The sequence below is a fragment of the Dreissena polymorpha genome, chromosome 5 (genome assembly GCF_020536995.1).
Source record: "Dreissena polymorpha isolate Duluth1 chromosome 5, UMN_Dpol_1.0, whole genome shotgun sequence".
Classification (NCBI taxonomy): Eukaryota; Metazoa; Mollusca; class Bivalvia; order Myida; family Dreissenidae; genus Dreissena; species Dreissena polymorpha.
The window spans coordinates 42,167,923-42,184,338 of NC_068359.1; the positions used below are offsets into that span (position 1 = coordinate 42,167,923).

General features: G+C 36.1%; 1 protein-coding gene across 3 annotated transcripts in view; it reads left to right on the plus strand.

Moving 5' to 3' along the window:
• LOC127832567 (mitogen-activated protein kinase 14-like) overlaps window positions 1-13,982 on the plus strand; it is a 52,496-nt gene extending 38,514 nt beyond the window's left edge. For 2 of the 3 annotated variants that reach the window (XM_052358096.1, XM_052358094.1), the window contains exons 7-13: window positions 1,722-1,769; window positions 2,733-2,847; window positions 5,509-5,580; window positions 7,632-7,711; window positions 8,412-8,490; window positions 8,870-9,043; window positions 10,702-13,982. In XM_052358096.1, coding sequence (XP_052214056.1) covers window positions 1,722-1,769; window positions 2,733-2,847; window positions 5,509-5,580; window positions 7,632-7,711; window positions 8,412-8,490; window positions 8,870-9,043; window positions 10,702-10,760 — 627 coding nt within the window. In that variant the 3' untranslated portion in view covers window positions 10,761-13,982. Of the gene's footprint in view, window positions 1-1,721; window positions 1,770-2,732; window positions 2,848-5,508; window positions 5,581-6,288; window positions 6,369-7,631; window positions 7,712-8,411; window positions 8,491-8,869; window positions 9,044-10,701 lie in introns of all 3 variants that reach the window. The other variant, XM_052358095.1, reaches the window with a different exon arrangement.
• Window positions 13,983-16,416: the final 2,434 nt, after the last annotated feature.

Below are 16,416 nucleotides of genomic sequence, written 5' to 3' on the forward strand. Positions count from 1 at the left end.
AACTTGACATGAAGGTTGGCCAGAACTAGTAAGTAACCACTGGACATTTCAAGGTCATTCATTTGAAGGTCAAGGTCACTGTGACCTTGAATGTAAAAATGTTAAAGTTCTTATTTCATGTTATAACTTTGGTATGCTTGTACCTAGAGTCTTCAAACTTGAAATAAAGATTGGCCAGTACTAGAAGATGACCACTGGTCATTTCAATGTCATTCATTTGAAGGTCAAGGTCACTGTGACCTTAAATGTTAAAATGTTAAAATTGTTATAACTTTGGTATGCTTGGACATAGAGTCTTCAAACTTGACATGAAGGTTTGCAAGCACACTTAGATGACCACTGGTACTTTCCTGTCATTTAAATCAAAAATCCGGCTTCAATGCGGTCATCTCCGACCGCAGAACTCTTGTTGTTAACTTTGGTTGATTAATGAAGTACTGCTATAAAAGTACACAAATTTTGTATCTATTTCTGGCTTGGTACATGTATAATCTCTTTTTAAAAAGATGGAAAGTGCAAACTTCACTGTTTACTCTGCTATTTAAATTAATTTTAATTTAAATACCCAATCCAGATTTTTTATGCCCCCCTTCGAAGAAGAGGGGGTATATTGCTTTGCTCATGTCTGTCTGTCGGTCGGTCCGTCCACCACGTGGTTGTCAGACGATAACTCAAGAACGCTTGGGCCTAGGATCATGAAACTTCATAGGTACATTGATCATGACTCGCAGATGACCCCTATTGATTTTGAGGTCACTAGGTCAAAGGTCAAGGTCACGGTGACCAGAAATAGTAAAATGGTTTTTGAATGATAACTCAAGAACGCATACGCCTGGGATCATGAAACTTCATGGGTAGATTGATCATGACTTGCAGATGACCCCTATTGATTTCGAGGTCACTAGGTCAAAGGTCAAGGTCACGGTGACCCGAAATAGTAAAATGGTTTCCGGATGATAACTCCAGAACGAACACGCCTAGGATCATGAAACTTCATGGGTAGATTGATCATGACTCGCAGATGACCCCTATTGATTTTGAGGTCACTTGGTCAAAGGTCAAGGTCACGGTGACCCAAAATAGTAAAATGGTTTTCGGATGATAACTCAAGAAGGCATACGCCTAGGATCATGAAACTTCATAGGTAGATTGATCATGACTTGCAGATGACCCCTATTGATTTTGAGGTCACAAGGTCAAAGGTCAAGGTCACGTTGACCCGAAATAGTAAAATGATTTTCGGATAATAACTCAAGAATGCTTTTGCCTTGGATCATGACACTTCATAGGTACATTGATCGTGACTCGCAGATGACCCCTACTGATTTTCAGGTCACTAGGTCAAAGGTCAAGGTCACAGTGACAAAAATCGTATTCACACAATGGCTGCCACTACAGCGGACAGCCCATATGGGGGGCATGCATGTTTTACAAACAGCCCTTGTTTCTTCTTGATTTATTGAATTAACATTAATTTTTATGGAACTTAGAATGCCGGTATTGTAATGTAACATTGCATACATACCATGGAGAATTGTTCCTATATATTTCTCTTATATCAAGCCTCACCTTTGAATACTGGTATATTTTTTTAACTTTTTTCCAAACTTAACTGGTTTAAAGGCCCTTAACAGATTTTTCTATTTTGTAAAACCTACCGGTAGAAACATTGAAAAATTGAACAATACATTAAAAAAATAAAATTGTTCTCTTTTTTTTAGGATTTGAAACCAAGTAATTTAGCTGTAAATGAAGACTGTGAACTAAAGGTATGGTATGCATCACTCAATGTATTTGCCAACCTCATTATCATACAAGCAAAAATGTTCTATGTTCAGGATTCTTATGTATATGCAGTACCGGTAGATTCTGTTGAATTGAATAGCCTATTTATCTCCATGTCAGAATATTCAATTAGTTATCCAGAGTATTCAAACATATTGAGCCATGCAGTTGTATTCTCAACTTTTACACATTGGTATTATTTTATGTAAAATGAAGAATATATTATCAATTTGTTACTGTAAAATGTGTTTGCTATTTAAAAACGCTAATTAGCATACAGAAAGTATCATTAGTTTTTTCTATAAAATGAGCATGTATATTGTGTATTTGAAAAATAATTTATTTGTAAAAACAGCATTGAGGCTATGGATGTTTTTTGTTGGGTTAAATGGACACATAGCAACACATGAATTTATGTCAAAAATATTGTTGCAAAAGCATTCACACAAAATTTGCATAATTTAAGTGTACACAATCATACCAACAGCACAAAAACAATTGTACAAATCACAAAATATTGATTGAGTTTGGTCCTTTTGGTGTGATGCTTTGTCATCACAGTTACTTTTTTCCATTTGGTCTTCAACAATTAAAGTAACTAGAGATTCCAGTGTTTGCGCTGCATTTGGCCCGCATATTACATCTGATGTTTGTCACATGACATTCACCAGAAGCTGCATACATTTGAGGTGTGAAATGATAAGAATGGTGTTATTTAAGCATGTCGGTCAAAACTAGAGATACGATGAGTATACATGTACCTGGAGATTAAAAGATTTTAATATTTAATAGTTGATTATGTCCTTATGGTGAGCTCTGTGGTCAGTCTACTGCCCGCTTCTTGCGGAGTCAACCACTCTAGAGGCCGTATTTTTTCATCCGTTTGGACTTAACAATTTTGAAAGAAAATTAGGTGTCATAGGACATAATATATGCTGTACTTTCAGATTCTTGACTTTGGTCTTGCACGTCACACAGATGATCAGATGACGGGCTATGTGGCCACTCGCTGGTATAGGGCTCCAGAGATCATGTTGAATTGGATGCACTACAATCAGACAGGTGCAACAGGGAGAATTGTTTTGTGTAGTCCATAAGTACAACATTTTGTACCTCAGTTTGAATGTTTGAACTTTTACTCATTTTTTGACTTACCCATTTTCTTTCTGGAGTTATACTTTTTAGCTCACCTGATTGCTCAGGTAAGCTTTTGTGACCGGTCTTTGTCCGTCGTATGTCCGTCCGTCCATTAACATTTGCTCGTAAACACTCTAGAGGCCACATTTGTTGTCCCATCTTCATGAAACTTGGTCAGAATCTTTGTCCCAATGAAATCTCGGCCGAGTTCGAAACTGGGTTGTGCCAGGTTAAAAACTAGGTCACTAGGTCAAAAAAAAACAACCTTGTAAACACTGTAGAAGTCACATTTCATGCCCAATCTTCATGTAACTTTGTCAAAATGTTTGTCTTAATGATATCTTGGTTGAGTTCAAAAGTGGTTCCGATCCCTTGAAAAACATGGCCACCAGTGGGCGGGGCAGTTTTCCTTATTTGGCTAAAGAGAAACCTTGTTAACACTCTAGAAGTCACAATTTTTGCCCAATCATCATGAAAGTTGGTCAAAACATTGGTTCAATTGATGTCATGGACGAGTTCGAAAATGGTCGAGATCGGTGAAAAAACATGGCCGCCAGTGGGCGGGGCATTTTTCTCTATATGTATATAGTGGCAGTTTTCCCTATTTGGCTATAGAGAAACCTTGTAAACACTCTAGAAGTCACAATTTTTGCCCAATCATCATGAAAGTCGGTCAAAACATTGGTTTTATTTATATCTAGGACGAGTTAAAAAATGGTCGGAATCAATGAAAACACATGGCCGCCAGTGGGCGGGGCATTTTTCTGTATATGTATATAGTGCAAACATGTGAACACAGTAGAAGTCACATTTTTGGCCCAATTTTCAAGAAATTTGCTCAGAACATTTGTTTTCTTGATACGAGAGTTGAGTTCAAAAATGGTTCCGGTCAGTTGAATAACATGGCTGCTGGGAGGGGGGCAGTTTTCTCATTATGCCCCCCCCCCCCCCCTTTCGAAGAAGAAGGGGTATATTGTTTTGCTCATGTTGGTCTGTCCGTCCACCAGATGGTTTCCGGATGATAACTCAAGAGCGCTTATGCCAAGAATCATGAAACTTCATAGGTACATTGATTATGACTCCCAGATGACCCCTATTGATTTTCAGGTCACTAGGTTAAAGGTCAAGGTCACTATGACCCGAAATAGTCAAATGGTTTCCAGATGATTACTCAAGAACACTTATGCCTAGGATCATGCAACTTCATAGATACATTGATCATGACTCGCAGATGACCCCTATTGATTTTCAGGTCACTAGGTCAAAGGTCAAGGTCATGGTGACCCAAAGCAGTAAAATGGTTTCCGGATGATAACTCAAGAACGCTTATGCCTAGGATCATGAAACTTCATAGATACATTGATCATGACTCACAGATGACCCCTATGGATTTTCAGGTCACTAGGTCAAAGGTCAAGGTCACGATGACCCGAAATAGTAAAATGGTTTCCGGATGATAACTCAAGAACGCTTAGGCCTAGGATCATGAAACTTCATAGGTACATTGATCATAACTCGTAGATGACCCCTATTGATTTTCAGGGCACTAGGTCAAAGGTCAAGGTCACGATGACCCAAAATAGTAAAATGGTTTCCGGATGAAAACTCAAGAACGCTTAGGCCTAGGATCATGAAACTTCATAGGTACATTGATCATGACTCGTAGATGACCCCTATTGATTTTCAGGTCACTAGATCAAAGGTCAAGGTCACGGTGACCCGAAATAGTAAAATGGTTTCCAGATGATAACTCAAGAAAGCTTATGCCTAGGATCATGAAACTTCATAGGTACATTGATCATGACTCGAAGATGACCCCTATTGATTTTCAGGTCACTAGATCAAAGGTCAAGGTCATGGTGACCTGAAATAGTAAAATGGTTTCTGGATGATAACTCACGAACGCTTATGCCTAGGATCATGACACTTCATAGGTACAATGATCATGACTCGCAGATGACCCCTATTGATTTTCAGGTCACTAGGGCAAAGGTTAAGGTCACGGTGACCTGAAATAGTAAAATGGTTTCTGGATGATTACTCAAGAACGCTTATGCCTAGGTTAATGTAACTTCATAGGTATATTGATCATGACTCGCAGATGACCCCTATTGATTATCAGGTCTCTAGGTGAAAGGTCATGGTCACAGTGCCAAAATACGTATTCACACAATGGCTGTCAATTCACGGTGACTCAACTTAGAAAAATGGTTTCCAGATGATAACTCAAGAATGCTTACGCCTAGGATCATGAAACTTCATAGGTACATTGATCATGACTCGCAGATGAAATAATGATGAAACTTGACCAGGATGTTTGTCTGGACAATATCTAGGTCAAGTTTGACATTTGGTAAAGATTGAATGAACCAACTCCTCTCAGGTGAGCTAACTAGGGCCATCTTGGCCCTCTTGTTATTGTTGTGGACTTTGGTTTTGGAATTTTTAGGGAAAATATATAAATATTAGTTTTCTAAAAACAAAAATAAATAATGGGCATGGGCTTATCTGGCCCTGGTTTCACTGAATGAGGCTCATTTTCATGTGTTTGACCTCTGTGTGACCTCTGTATGTTTTTGTTTGCAGTGGACGTGTGGTCGGCAGGCTGTATAATGGCAGAGATGTTGACAGGGCGACCGTTGTTCCCAGGGACAGACCGTATCCTTTATTTTAATCTGTTAACACTCAGATACACATTTTGACGCATTTTTTTCCCCCAATCTAATTTAATTAAAAACCTTTTTTACTATATTTTAGTTTGAAAGGCATCATTTCCAACCCTTAGGTACTCATGAGCACCAACCACATGAAAACATTTAACAGACTGAAAGTCACTGCCAGGTTGCTCTTGTTTTATGCTGGTTGCATTTAATCATTTTCACTTTGCTTCTGACTGATAAAGGATAAGAATGATTACTTCAATATTGTTCTCTTTGATGATTTGAATATGTTGGTGGTTAAAATTAAATCTGTACAATCTACTTGACATTTCTGATTCATTTGTTTATGCTCAACATGTAGATGTTGTTGTGTAATGTATTTTTCCTATTCCATGTGTAACCTGTGTTCTCATTTAGGCACTAAACTCAGTCAGTTAGATATTATGAGATATCAATTAGGTCATTTAACAAATGGACTTTTTAAAACTTATAAGACAGGCCTTCAACCTAATTTGTTGTATCTTTTCATGTTGCTGTATTGCAATTTGTTGTATCACTTTCAACTGTACTTACCAAAAGCAAAATATATTTGCAGAAAAATTAGTCTATTTGAAAGACCAAACTATAAGAAAGGCATTGCTATTTCCGCTTCTATTGAACCATTTTTTTATAATTATTGTATTACATTTTCCTTAATTTCATGAAGACATTGATCAGTTAAATAAGATTTTGTCTCTTGTTGGGACGCCCAATGATGAGTTGCTAGAAAAAATAAGTAGCAAAGAGGTACAGTAATGTGTAGCGTCCACCTCCAATAGCCAACCTTTTGTAACCATTTCTAGTCTTTTTTCCCTATGGATGAACGCAACTTACTTCCACACTCACTTAGTCTTCAACAACTGACATGTACACTTTACTAAAACTCATGCTATAAAACCTGCTAGTACAAGTCTTTATTGGTTGATCAGAGTACCTCAAAATTATTGGCCTCAGTTCTCTACTTCTTTTATTGATCATTATGGTTTTGATGGTAAATGTGTACTGCTAGCATGTAATTAAATATATTTAGTCATTCAAATAAATATCATGTTTGTTATTTTTCATCACATTCTTTGGCCTACAAATGTTTTCTTTAAGACAGCATCAGATAGTCCATTACATTTCTTCCCCATTTGCTCAGTGGTTTCCTACATATTTGTGAATGATTCTTCTCTCAATGTAATTTTCTCCAATCATCAAACAAATTTAATCTGTCTTGTAATAAGCTGCCAATCATTCATTGACTCCCGAAAGCACTTGTATAAAGTACACTATTGTATATAGTTCACTGTTCTGCTCTGGTGGCTGTCATGTTAAGTTTTAACAATTTCATCAACGTTTTCAAATATTTTATAAGTGTGTTCACATTTTGTAAACTATACTCCCATTAGAGCAGTAAGCAAACTTTTAGTTGAAACAAACTTACGCTAAAGTGTAATTTCTTATTGAGTAATTGATAATTCAATTATATGTCCATATTATAATGAAGACACTTTTAGCATATTGGCTGAATTTGGGTATAGATAAAAAGCATCAAATGCAAGGTAAAAATACTTGTGAACAATCTGAAAGAGGTCCCAATCTAGAGTCAACATTTCATCGTAAAATATACATGTAGTGGTCATTTAAATCACAAACTATGTATCTAATTGTGAAAATATCAAAATAATGTTAACATTATCAATTGTATTAATAAACATTTCCTTATTTTGTTTTATTGATCTATAAACTTTGATAAAGTGTAAATTAAGTATTCTGGTACATGTTTAGGTTCTCTAACTTCTCTATCTAGATATAGACTGCGTTATTCCCATGTGCATGAATGTCTTGCTTATATTGTCAGTAGAGTGTGTGTGTGTGTGTGTGTGTGTGCGAGCGTTCGTGCGTGCGTGCGTGTGTGTAACAATGTGCGTTTGTGTGGGTGGATGCTTGTACATGTATCTTATGCTAGTGTACATATATATATACATGTATATAGATCTCTCCAAATTTCCCTTAACTGTGCCAAAGACATTGATCAGCTTACTAAAATATTAACCCTTGTTGGCTCTCCAAATGAAAAACTTCTAGACAAAATTAGTAGTGAAGAGGTATAACTGTGTTTGGAATACATTACAAGTGTAGGAAAACCTTAGTACTTACAGTTAGCATGGGTTTTATTTTGGTAATATCTTCAAATGCCATGGTCTTTCATCAAGTGTAACATTGTCTGCTTGAGATGTTAACAACCACAGACATATCCAATGTGAATGATACTTTATAAAACATTTTTAATCAGGTGCTTTGATTTGTCGAATTGTTTTATTTGATTGGGTTTTCCAAAATACCACATGTATAATCAACTGGTATTTCTGCACTTGAATGTACATCTTTGTTTGTCCATAACGAATTACAGGGCTTTTATTTTTTTTTATTTCTTTCATAGTTAATGTTAAAATTTTCATGAAATAAATCGATTGCTTGTTATGATTTGTAGCTGTGAAAATTGTTTCTAAATTGAACAAACTTGATTTAACCCTTTCCCACTTGCATACGTATTTTGACGCATTGCTAGTCCCATAGAAAGTTAAATTTAATTAAATACCTTTCTTATCAAATTCAAGTTTTAAAGGCTTCATTTCCAACCGTTAGTTATTGATGAGCAGCAAACAGCATAAAACCTGAAAAGACTGTGAGTTACTCGCAGGCTGTTCTGGTTTTATGCTAGTTGGAAAAGCCATTTTTTACTTCTTATGGGGAAAGGGTTAAATGCAAAAGCCTTCCCTGTATTTACCCATGGCTTGTTTGCAGGCCAGGAACTACATTCAACAGCTGCCCAAGTGGGAGAAAAGAGATTTCAAGAAAGTCTTTGAGGGAGCAAATCCTCATGGTATTGCAGCTATTTCTAATGAAATTGCTTTTAAATTCTTGCAAAATTCTAGCTGTGTTATTATTATAATTTATAAGTGGCCTCAGTAGGGGCATTTAGCATGGCATTCATCAATTTATGACGGAGTTTATATAATTTATTTTTTTTTATCTGCAGCCATCAACCTGTTGTTAAAGTGTTCTTAGCAATAGTAAAAAAGAAATGTTAAGGCAGTCATTTATGATGTTACTGTTTATGCATCTATAGTTCAGTAAAAACAAATCATAAAACTAACTTGTATTGGTGAATTGTTTGAGTAAATTATTTCCAAGATCAGGAATAAAAACTTGTATACCGGTATTGTCATTTACTGTGTAACTTTGTTTCACACAATCTGCAGCTATTGACCTGTTGGAGAAGATGCTAGACCTGGATGCGGACACACGTATCACTGCAGAGCAGGCCCTGGCCCACCCATACCTCAAGCAGTACGCCGACCCCTCGGACGAGCCCACTGCCCGCAAGTATGACGAGTCATTTGAAGACATGGAGGTGGATATAGCTGAATGGAGAAGTAAGTATAGCTGAGTGGAGATGTAAATATAGCAGAGTGGAGATGTAAGTATAGCTGAGTGGAGAAGTAAGTATAGCTGAGTGGAGAAGTAAGTATAGCAGAGTGGTGAAGTAAGTATAGCAGAGCGGAGAACTCAGTATGGCTGAGTGAAAAAGTAATTATAGCTGAGTGAAAAAGTACGTTTAGCTGAGTGAAAAAGTATGTATAGCTGAGTGAAAAAGTACGTATAGCTGAGTGAAAAAGTATGTATAGCTGAGTGAGAAAGTACGTATAGCTGAGTTGAGAAGTATGTCAAGCCTAATGATGAAGCAAGTATAGCTGAGTGGAGAAGTAAGTACTAGTATTGCAGAGTGGAGAAAAAAGTATTGCCAAGTGGAGAAATAACTATAGCTGAGTGGAATAGTAAATGTAGTCGAGTGAAGAAGTTAGCTATGCCTACACGCAAGGGTGTCAATAGAATACTTTGTCTGGTGATCTTGTGGGTTCAATATAACCGAGTGAAGAAATATGCACTGTCTGCCATAGGGGCCTAGTATCAGGAACATTCTCAATTTTTCAGCTTACTCATTAGATGAAATCTAAGTTTTCAATCAGCTGAGGATTGAGAATGTCAGTCAGATCACGACCAATCTCAAATCTCAGCTTCAACAATATGCACATGTTAACTTAATATGCCCTCGGATCAAAAGAACGGGGGTATATTGTTTTTGGCCTGTCTGTCTGTCTGTCATTTGTCAGTCATTGTATGTGTGTGTCCCAAAACTGTAACCTTGGTTAAAGTTTTGCGATAACTTTTGCAATAGTGAAGATAGCAACTTGATATTTGGCATGCATGTGTATCTCATGAAGCTGCACATTTTGAGTGGTGAAATGTCAAGGTCATTCTTCAAGTTAAAAGTCAAAAAATACAATCCAAGGGAAGTAATAAGCTTTAAAAGGGAGATAATTTCCAAACCTGCCTAATGATATATTGAAATTTTATTTCAAAGCGGCGCAATAGGGGGCCTTGTGTTTCTGACAAACACATCTCTTGTTACTAAACTCAGAATTGAGTCAGATTGAAACTCGGAAAAAAACTTGTGTGAACATCAAATTGAGCATGATTTTCAATCTGATCTAAAACTTGAGAGAAAAAACTTATGTCTGAATATACAAGGCCAAGCTTTCAATAGAATACTTTGTTTTGCGATCTTGTGATTGTTTTGTTATGGATTGAAATGGAATGTTTTACAATTTGGGGTTCCACATTTCTTTTTTCTCTGATTGTAGAATTTAAAACAAAGAATTTTTTTTATTGATCAAAATGATCGATTATGTGTGCTTTAAAGTTTTAGTTATGAAAGATAATTATCATGATATGGCTTTTCATTTTTTCCAAATATTTAACTAGGCCATCTTCATTACATAGCACCATTTTTACAAAAGAGAAACAAGATATTTGTCAGAAGTTTACATGTGAAAGTCAGGCACTAGCTGATGTTTATTCTTCAAACCTTGAAGCATAGGCAATGCATATGTGACACAGCATGCAAAAGTCAGTTTTAGAAAATGAGTTTTCTCTGTATCCATTTAATTTATTTTGTTTCCAATAATTATTTAGTATGTATCTGTTATTGTTTAAAGTCTATAGTGATTTAATTAGTGTGTGTTTTTTTCAGAGTTAGTATACGACGAAGTAATGAATTTCCAACCCATCAATACCATGGACATGGATTAAATGCATTCGGAGGACATGATTCTGGCCATGTAGACTATCATATGCATATGTTTGCTTTTTTACTATGCTGCACTGTTAATTATGTTTGGGAAAAAACTAAATGAGTCTGGCTTTGGGAAAATGTGTTTCAATGCATGTGCAGTCCACACAGGCTAATCAGGGACGACACTTTTTGCCTAGACTGAATTTTTGTTTGGAAGAGACTTCCTTTAAATGAAAAATTCACTATAAGACTGCGCAGGCTAAAATTGGACGACACTTAACCCTTTGCATGCTGGGAAATTTATCGTCTGCTAAAATGTCGTCTGCTGAATTTCTACAATTAGCATTTCTTCAGAAAAAAAACTCAAAAAATACTATCAGAATAGCAAACAGTTTGGACCCAGATAAGACGCCACATTCTGTGGCGTCTCATCTGGATCCAAACTGTTTGCAAAGGCCTTCAAAATTCGGTTCCCGCACTGAAAGAGTTAAAGCACACGCATTAAGCCCCATTTCCCCAGAGTGAGGATCTAATAATGCAATGTGTTGTAATCTGTTGATGAACATTGACTACTAGTATCTCAGCTCAGAATATACCGGTAGTTATCTTGGCTCAAAACATAGACGGTCGTGGTTCAAAATATAAAGTTACAGTGTTCATTGTAATAGTAAAACAGAAACGTTAAGGTAGTCATTTATTATTGAATGTTGTAGCAAAATTGTTTCTGTTAATTTATCAATAGTACTAGAAACAAATCATAAAACTAAATTACATGTACATTGGTGTATTGGTTTGGTCAATTGCTTCCAAAGTTAGGATTATAAACTTGTGTACCAGTATTGTCATTTACTGTATACTGTTTCATCATACCATCTGTAGTCATGTTTTCAAAATGATTTGTATGGTTATATTGCTTATTTTCATTAGTTAAGCTTTAAAAATTTATGTTATCTTAGTTAACTGCAGTCTTTTGGATTCTTAACAGTGTTATCAAATAATTCAAGGGTTATATAAGAAGAATTAAAGAATTTGTGAAACTAAGAAATATTTCAATGAAGTTATGATTTTTTAATCGTTTACTTATCATCTCTGTTAATTATAACTAAAGGAATAATGCTCTTTTTCATATGTCATAATTTTTTTTAAACGTGTTATTTAAAGCATGGAATATATTCTGATCAACAGAGATTATTTTTAGTTCATTATTTTCTAGTTGCCTGTTACTTTTGGAGAATGCCATAAACACACCCTGTATGTAAGCCTTTTTGTTCATTTCCCATTATTTCTCAAATATAAATTTTATTAGCTCGGCTGTTTTTGGAGAAAACTCCGAGGTATTGTCATAGCCTCTCCGACGTCCGACGTCCGGGCGTGGTGCTAAAACCTTTACATTGGCTCTAAAATTAAAGTGCTTCCACCTACAACTTTGAAACTTCATATGTACATGCACCTTGATGAGTTCTACACGCCACACCCATTTTTGGGTCACTAGGTCACTGTGACTTCTAATATAAAACTAACTTTGCCTCTAACATCAAAGTGCTTCCACCTACAACTTTGAAACTTCATATGTAGATGCACCTTGATTAGTTCTACACGCCACACCCATTTTGGGTCACTAGGTCAAAGGTCAAGGTCACTGTGACCTTAAAAAAATAAAAATATCTGACAAGCTTTCGCAGCCGAGCGTGGCACCCGTTATGCGGTGCTCTTGTTTATTGAATGATTGATTAATTCATAATGTTACCCAGGTGTGTCAAGAATTGGTGAGTGAGTTTCGACACCTTAATATATTTGTTTAAAGGGAACTTTTCACAGATTTTGGCAGATATTGAAGTTTGTCATTAAATTCTTTATATTGATAAATGTAAACATTGGATCTAAAATGCTCCAGTAAAAACAACTAAAAAATTAAAGAATGAAAAAAAGTTACCCTCAACTGGGCTGAAACCACTGACCACGGGAGTAAAAAAGAAGAGTAAAGCGCTTAGACCACTCGCCCATTAGTGCTCATACAATGAGTGATGTATTTTATTCTTTACATAAGAAATCCTAGTACTGTCACAAAATATAATGACAACAACAGAACTCTCCAAATTATTCAATCGTTTCGCGTTACAATGCTTTAGAATTTTCAGGTTTTTAAATCGTCAAAAGATGCATACAATGGATATTTTAAAGCATGGTAAATGTTCAGTATTACTGTTTTTTCACATATATCATCAATACAATGAAAATTTGCGAATCTGAAACAATTTATTTTACTTTTGTCAATTTACCAAAACGTGAAAAGGTCCCTTCAAGCTTCATGAGATGTTATACTGTAGAAGCAAGTATAGTGGGCTTTTGCAGAGCATTATTGTTATGATGTTTTAATATTGTCAATCTTTTGTATAATATTGAATCATGTTAGAATTGCAGGTACTGATCAAATTGTTATTATGCTCATAAACATGTACTGAAATCATAAGACAAGTTGTTAGTTGAAATGTCGCTATATTGTATGAATTGTTTTAGACTATATTAATGTATGTTTTTTTTTTGTATAATTTCATTATCCATTTAAAAGTTAAGAAAAACAAATTTTGCAGGACATATAAATTAGTGTGCAACAATGATGTATACAAATTTGCTAAGCAAACTAATAGTTGTTGCTAACGACTTAAGTGTACTTTGTTTTGAATAAAAAATATTTTGAGAGGATAGTGATGGTATGTGAAAATACAGAAAACTGTTTTGGTATGTAATGTACAATGTGTTTTTTGATGTGGGGGGGGGGGGACGGCCAGGCTTGCATATTTACATTAACATGTAGTTCATAGTGTGTTGTTCTCAGTATGAAGGTGGTAACTTCACAAGTGAACGAAAAATTGTCATTTGTACTGGTACACAAATATTCAGCATCATAATACTATAAATAAATTTGGTTTACTTTTGTAAAAAAAAGACAAGAAAATGATTGTAAACAGATGTACATCCAAAGAAGTTTTAGTTATCAATGTTCACCCACTTTATAGAAATGTTAACACTATTCGTTGTTAAATGGATTGTTTCAAATGAAATAGTTAAATGTCATCTGTTAAGACTGTTAGTATGTTTTTTTTGTAAATAACTAATAGTTTATCTGTTTTCATATATATATATATAGTAGTTTTCTTAAAGGGAAATAATATTGTTATACAACATTACTACATCATTTTATGTAAACTCAATAGATAATAAACTTCTTTGTAAGAATTGGTGAGATTTATTGTACCTTTATGTTCCCTGCATCTACTGATGCGGGAGGCTTAAAGCGATAAACCTGTCCGTTCTCCCATTTGTCTTTCCGTAAGAGGTTCACCCAAAATGGCACATTTTGTCTTGCCACAATAATGCTTACTACAAAGATTTGATACTTGCATGGATAATGTCATTGAATTTTTCCACATCACCTTACTTTTATTTAAATTGACCTTCAACCCACTGTTGACATTACAGCTTACACAACAGCTATGATTCTTCTGTTCAGCTTTTGGCACACTGGCATAATCTGACCTCATTTTGACCTTGACATACATCTACTTTTTGGGCCATGATATTCCAATGGGCAAGTGAGTTAATGCAGCATCTTTTTATGCCCCCCTTCGAAGAAGAGGGGGTATATTGCTTTGCACATGTCGGTCGGTCGGTCGGTCTGTTGGTCGGTCTGTCCACCAGGTGGTTTCCGGATGATAACTCAAGAACGCTTGGGGCTAGGATCATGAAACTTCATAGGTACATTGATCATGACTCACAGATGACCCCTATTGATTTTCAGGTCACTAGGTCAAAGGTCATGGTGACCCGAAATAGTAAAATGGTTTCCAGATGATAACTCAAGAACGCTTAGGCCTAGGATCATGAAACTTGATAGGTAGATTGATCATGACTCGCAGTTGACCCCTATTGATTTTCAGGTCACTAGGTCAAAGGTCAAGGTCACAGTGACCCAAAATAGTAAAATGGTTTCCGGATGATAACTCAACGCTTATGGCTAGGATCATGAAACTTTGTAGGTAAATTGATAATGGCTGGCAGATGACCCCTATTGATTTTCAGGTCACTAGGTCAAAGGTCAAGGTCACGGTGACCTGAAATAGTAAAATGGTTTCCGGATGATAACTCAAGAACGCTTATGCCTAGGATCATGAAACTTCATAGGAACATTGATCATGACTCGCAGATGACCCCTATTGATTTTCAGGTCAAAGGTCAAGGTCACGGTGACCCGAAATTGTAAAATGGTTTCCGGATGATAACTCAAGAACGCTTATGCCTAGAATCATGAAACTTGATAGGTAGATTGATCATGACTCGCAGTTGACCCCTATTGATTTTCAGGTCACTATATCAAAGGTCAAGGTCACGGTGACCTGAAATAGTAAAATGGATTCCGGATGATAACTCAAGAACGCTGATGGCTACGATCATGAAACTTGATAGGTACATTGATCATGACTTGCAGATGACCCCTATTGATTTTGAGGTCACTAGGTCAAGGTCATGGTGACCTGAAATAGTAAAATGGTTTCGGGATTATAACTGAAGATCGCTTATGCCTAGGATGATGAAACTTGATAGGTACATTGATCATGACTCGCAGATGACCCCTATCGATTTTGAGGTCACTAGGTCAAAGGTTCACGGGGACCTGAAATAGTAAAATGGTTTCCGGATGATAACTGAAGAACGCTTATTCCTAGGATCATGAAACTTGATAGGTAGATTGATCATGACTCGCAGGTGACCCCTATTGATTTTCAGGTCACTATATCAAAGGTCAAGGTCACGGTGACCCGAAATAGTAAAATGGATTCCGGATGATAACTCAAGAACGCTTATGGCTAGGATCATGAAACTTCATTGGTACATTGATCATGACTGGCAGATGACCCCTATTGATTTTCAGGTCACTAGGTCAAAGGTCAAGGTAACAGTGACAAAAAACATATTCACACCATGGCTGTCACTACAACGGAGAGCCCATATGGGGGGCATGCATGTTTTACAAACAGCCCTTGTTTCATGAAGCTACTTGGGCCATAACGCGATACTTTTGTAGCCATAAGTTTGTGTATATATTTGCACCTGTCTGTCAGATGGCCAGTCTGTAGAACATTTTGTTGCCACATAACTTCAGGACACTGACCTATGATCATGCAAATTGATATGATGGTTTCTTTTAATTAAATAAAGCAGCATGGCGATCAACAAGCCAAAGGTCACAGGGACTTGAAACATGAAATTAAATTGGTACAATTTGTATGATTTAAGTAGAGCAACACCCATACAAACATCTCTTACAAAAACCTTTTAAATGTGATAATACACCATCTGACAAGTTGACATCATTTATTGAATATAGTTTGATAATGAATGGGGTAGATGCCTTCCGGCATGTAATCCTCTAATGGTGTTACCTTAACAAACTTGTTCCAGCGAGATTCTTTACCAAAATATGATTTGCATGGCTTGCTGATGTCTAACATGATTAACAAGGTTTGTAAGTTGAGGAGGGTGGATTGTTGTTTTTAATCACTTGTTTCGACTGCTGGTTGTTAGTATTTTTGTTGCTTTGCCTCAGATTATACAGGGATTTTTTTTATCCCCGCCAAAATTTTTTTTGGAGGGGATATAGTAATTGGTCCTGTC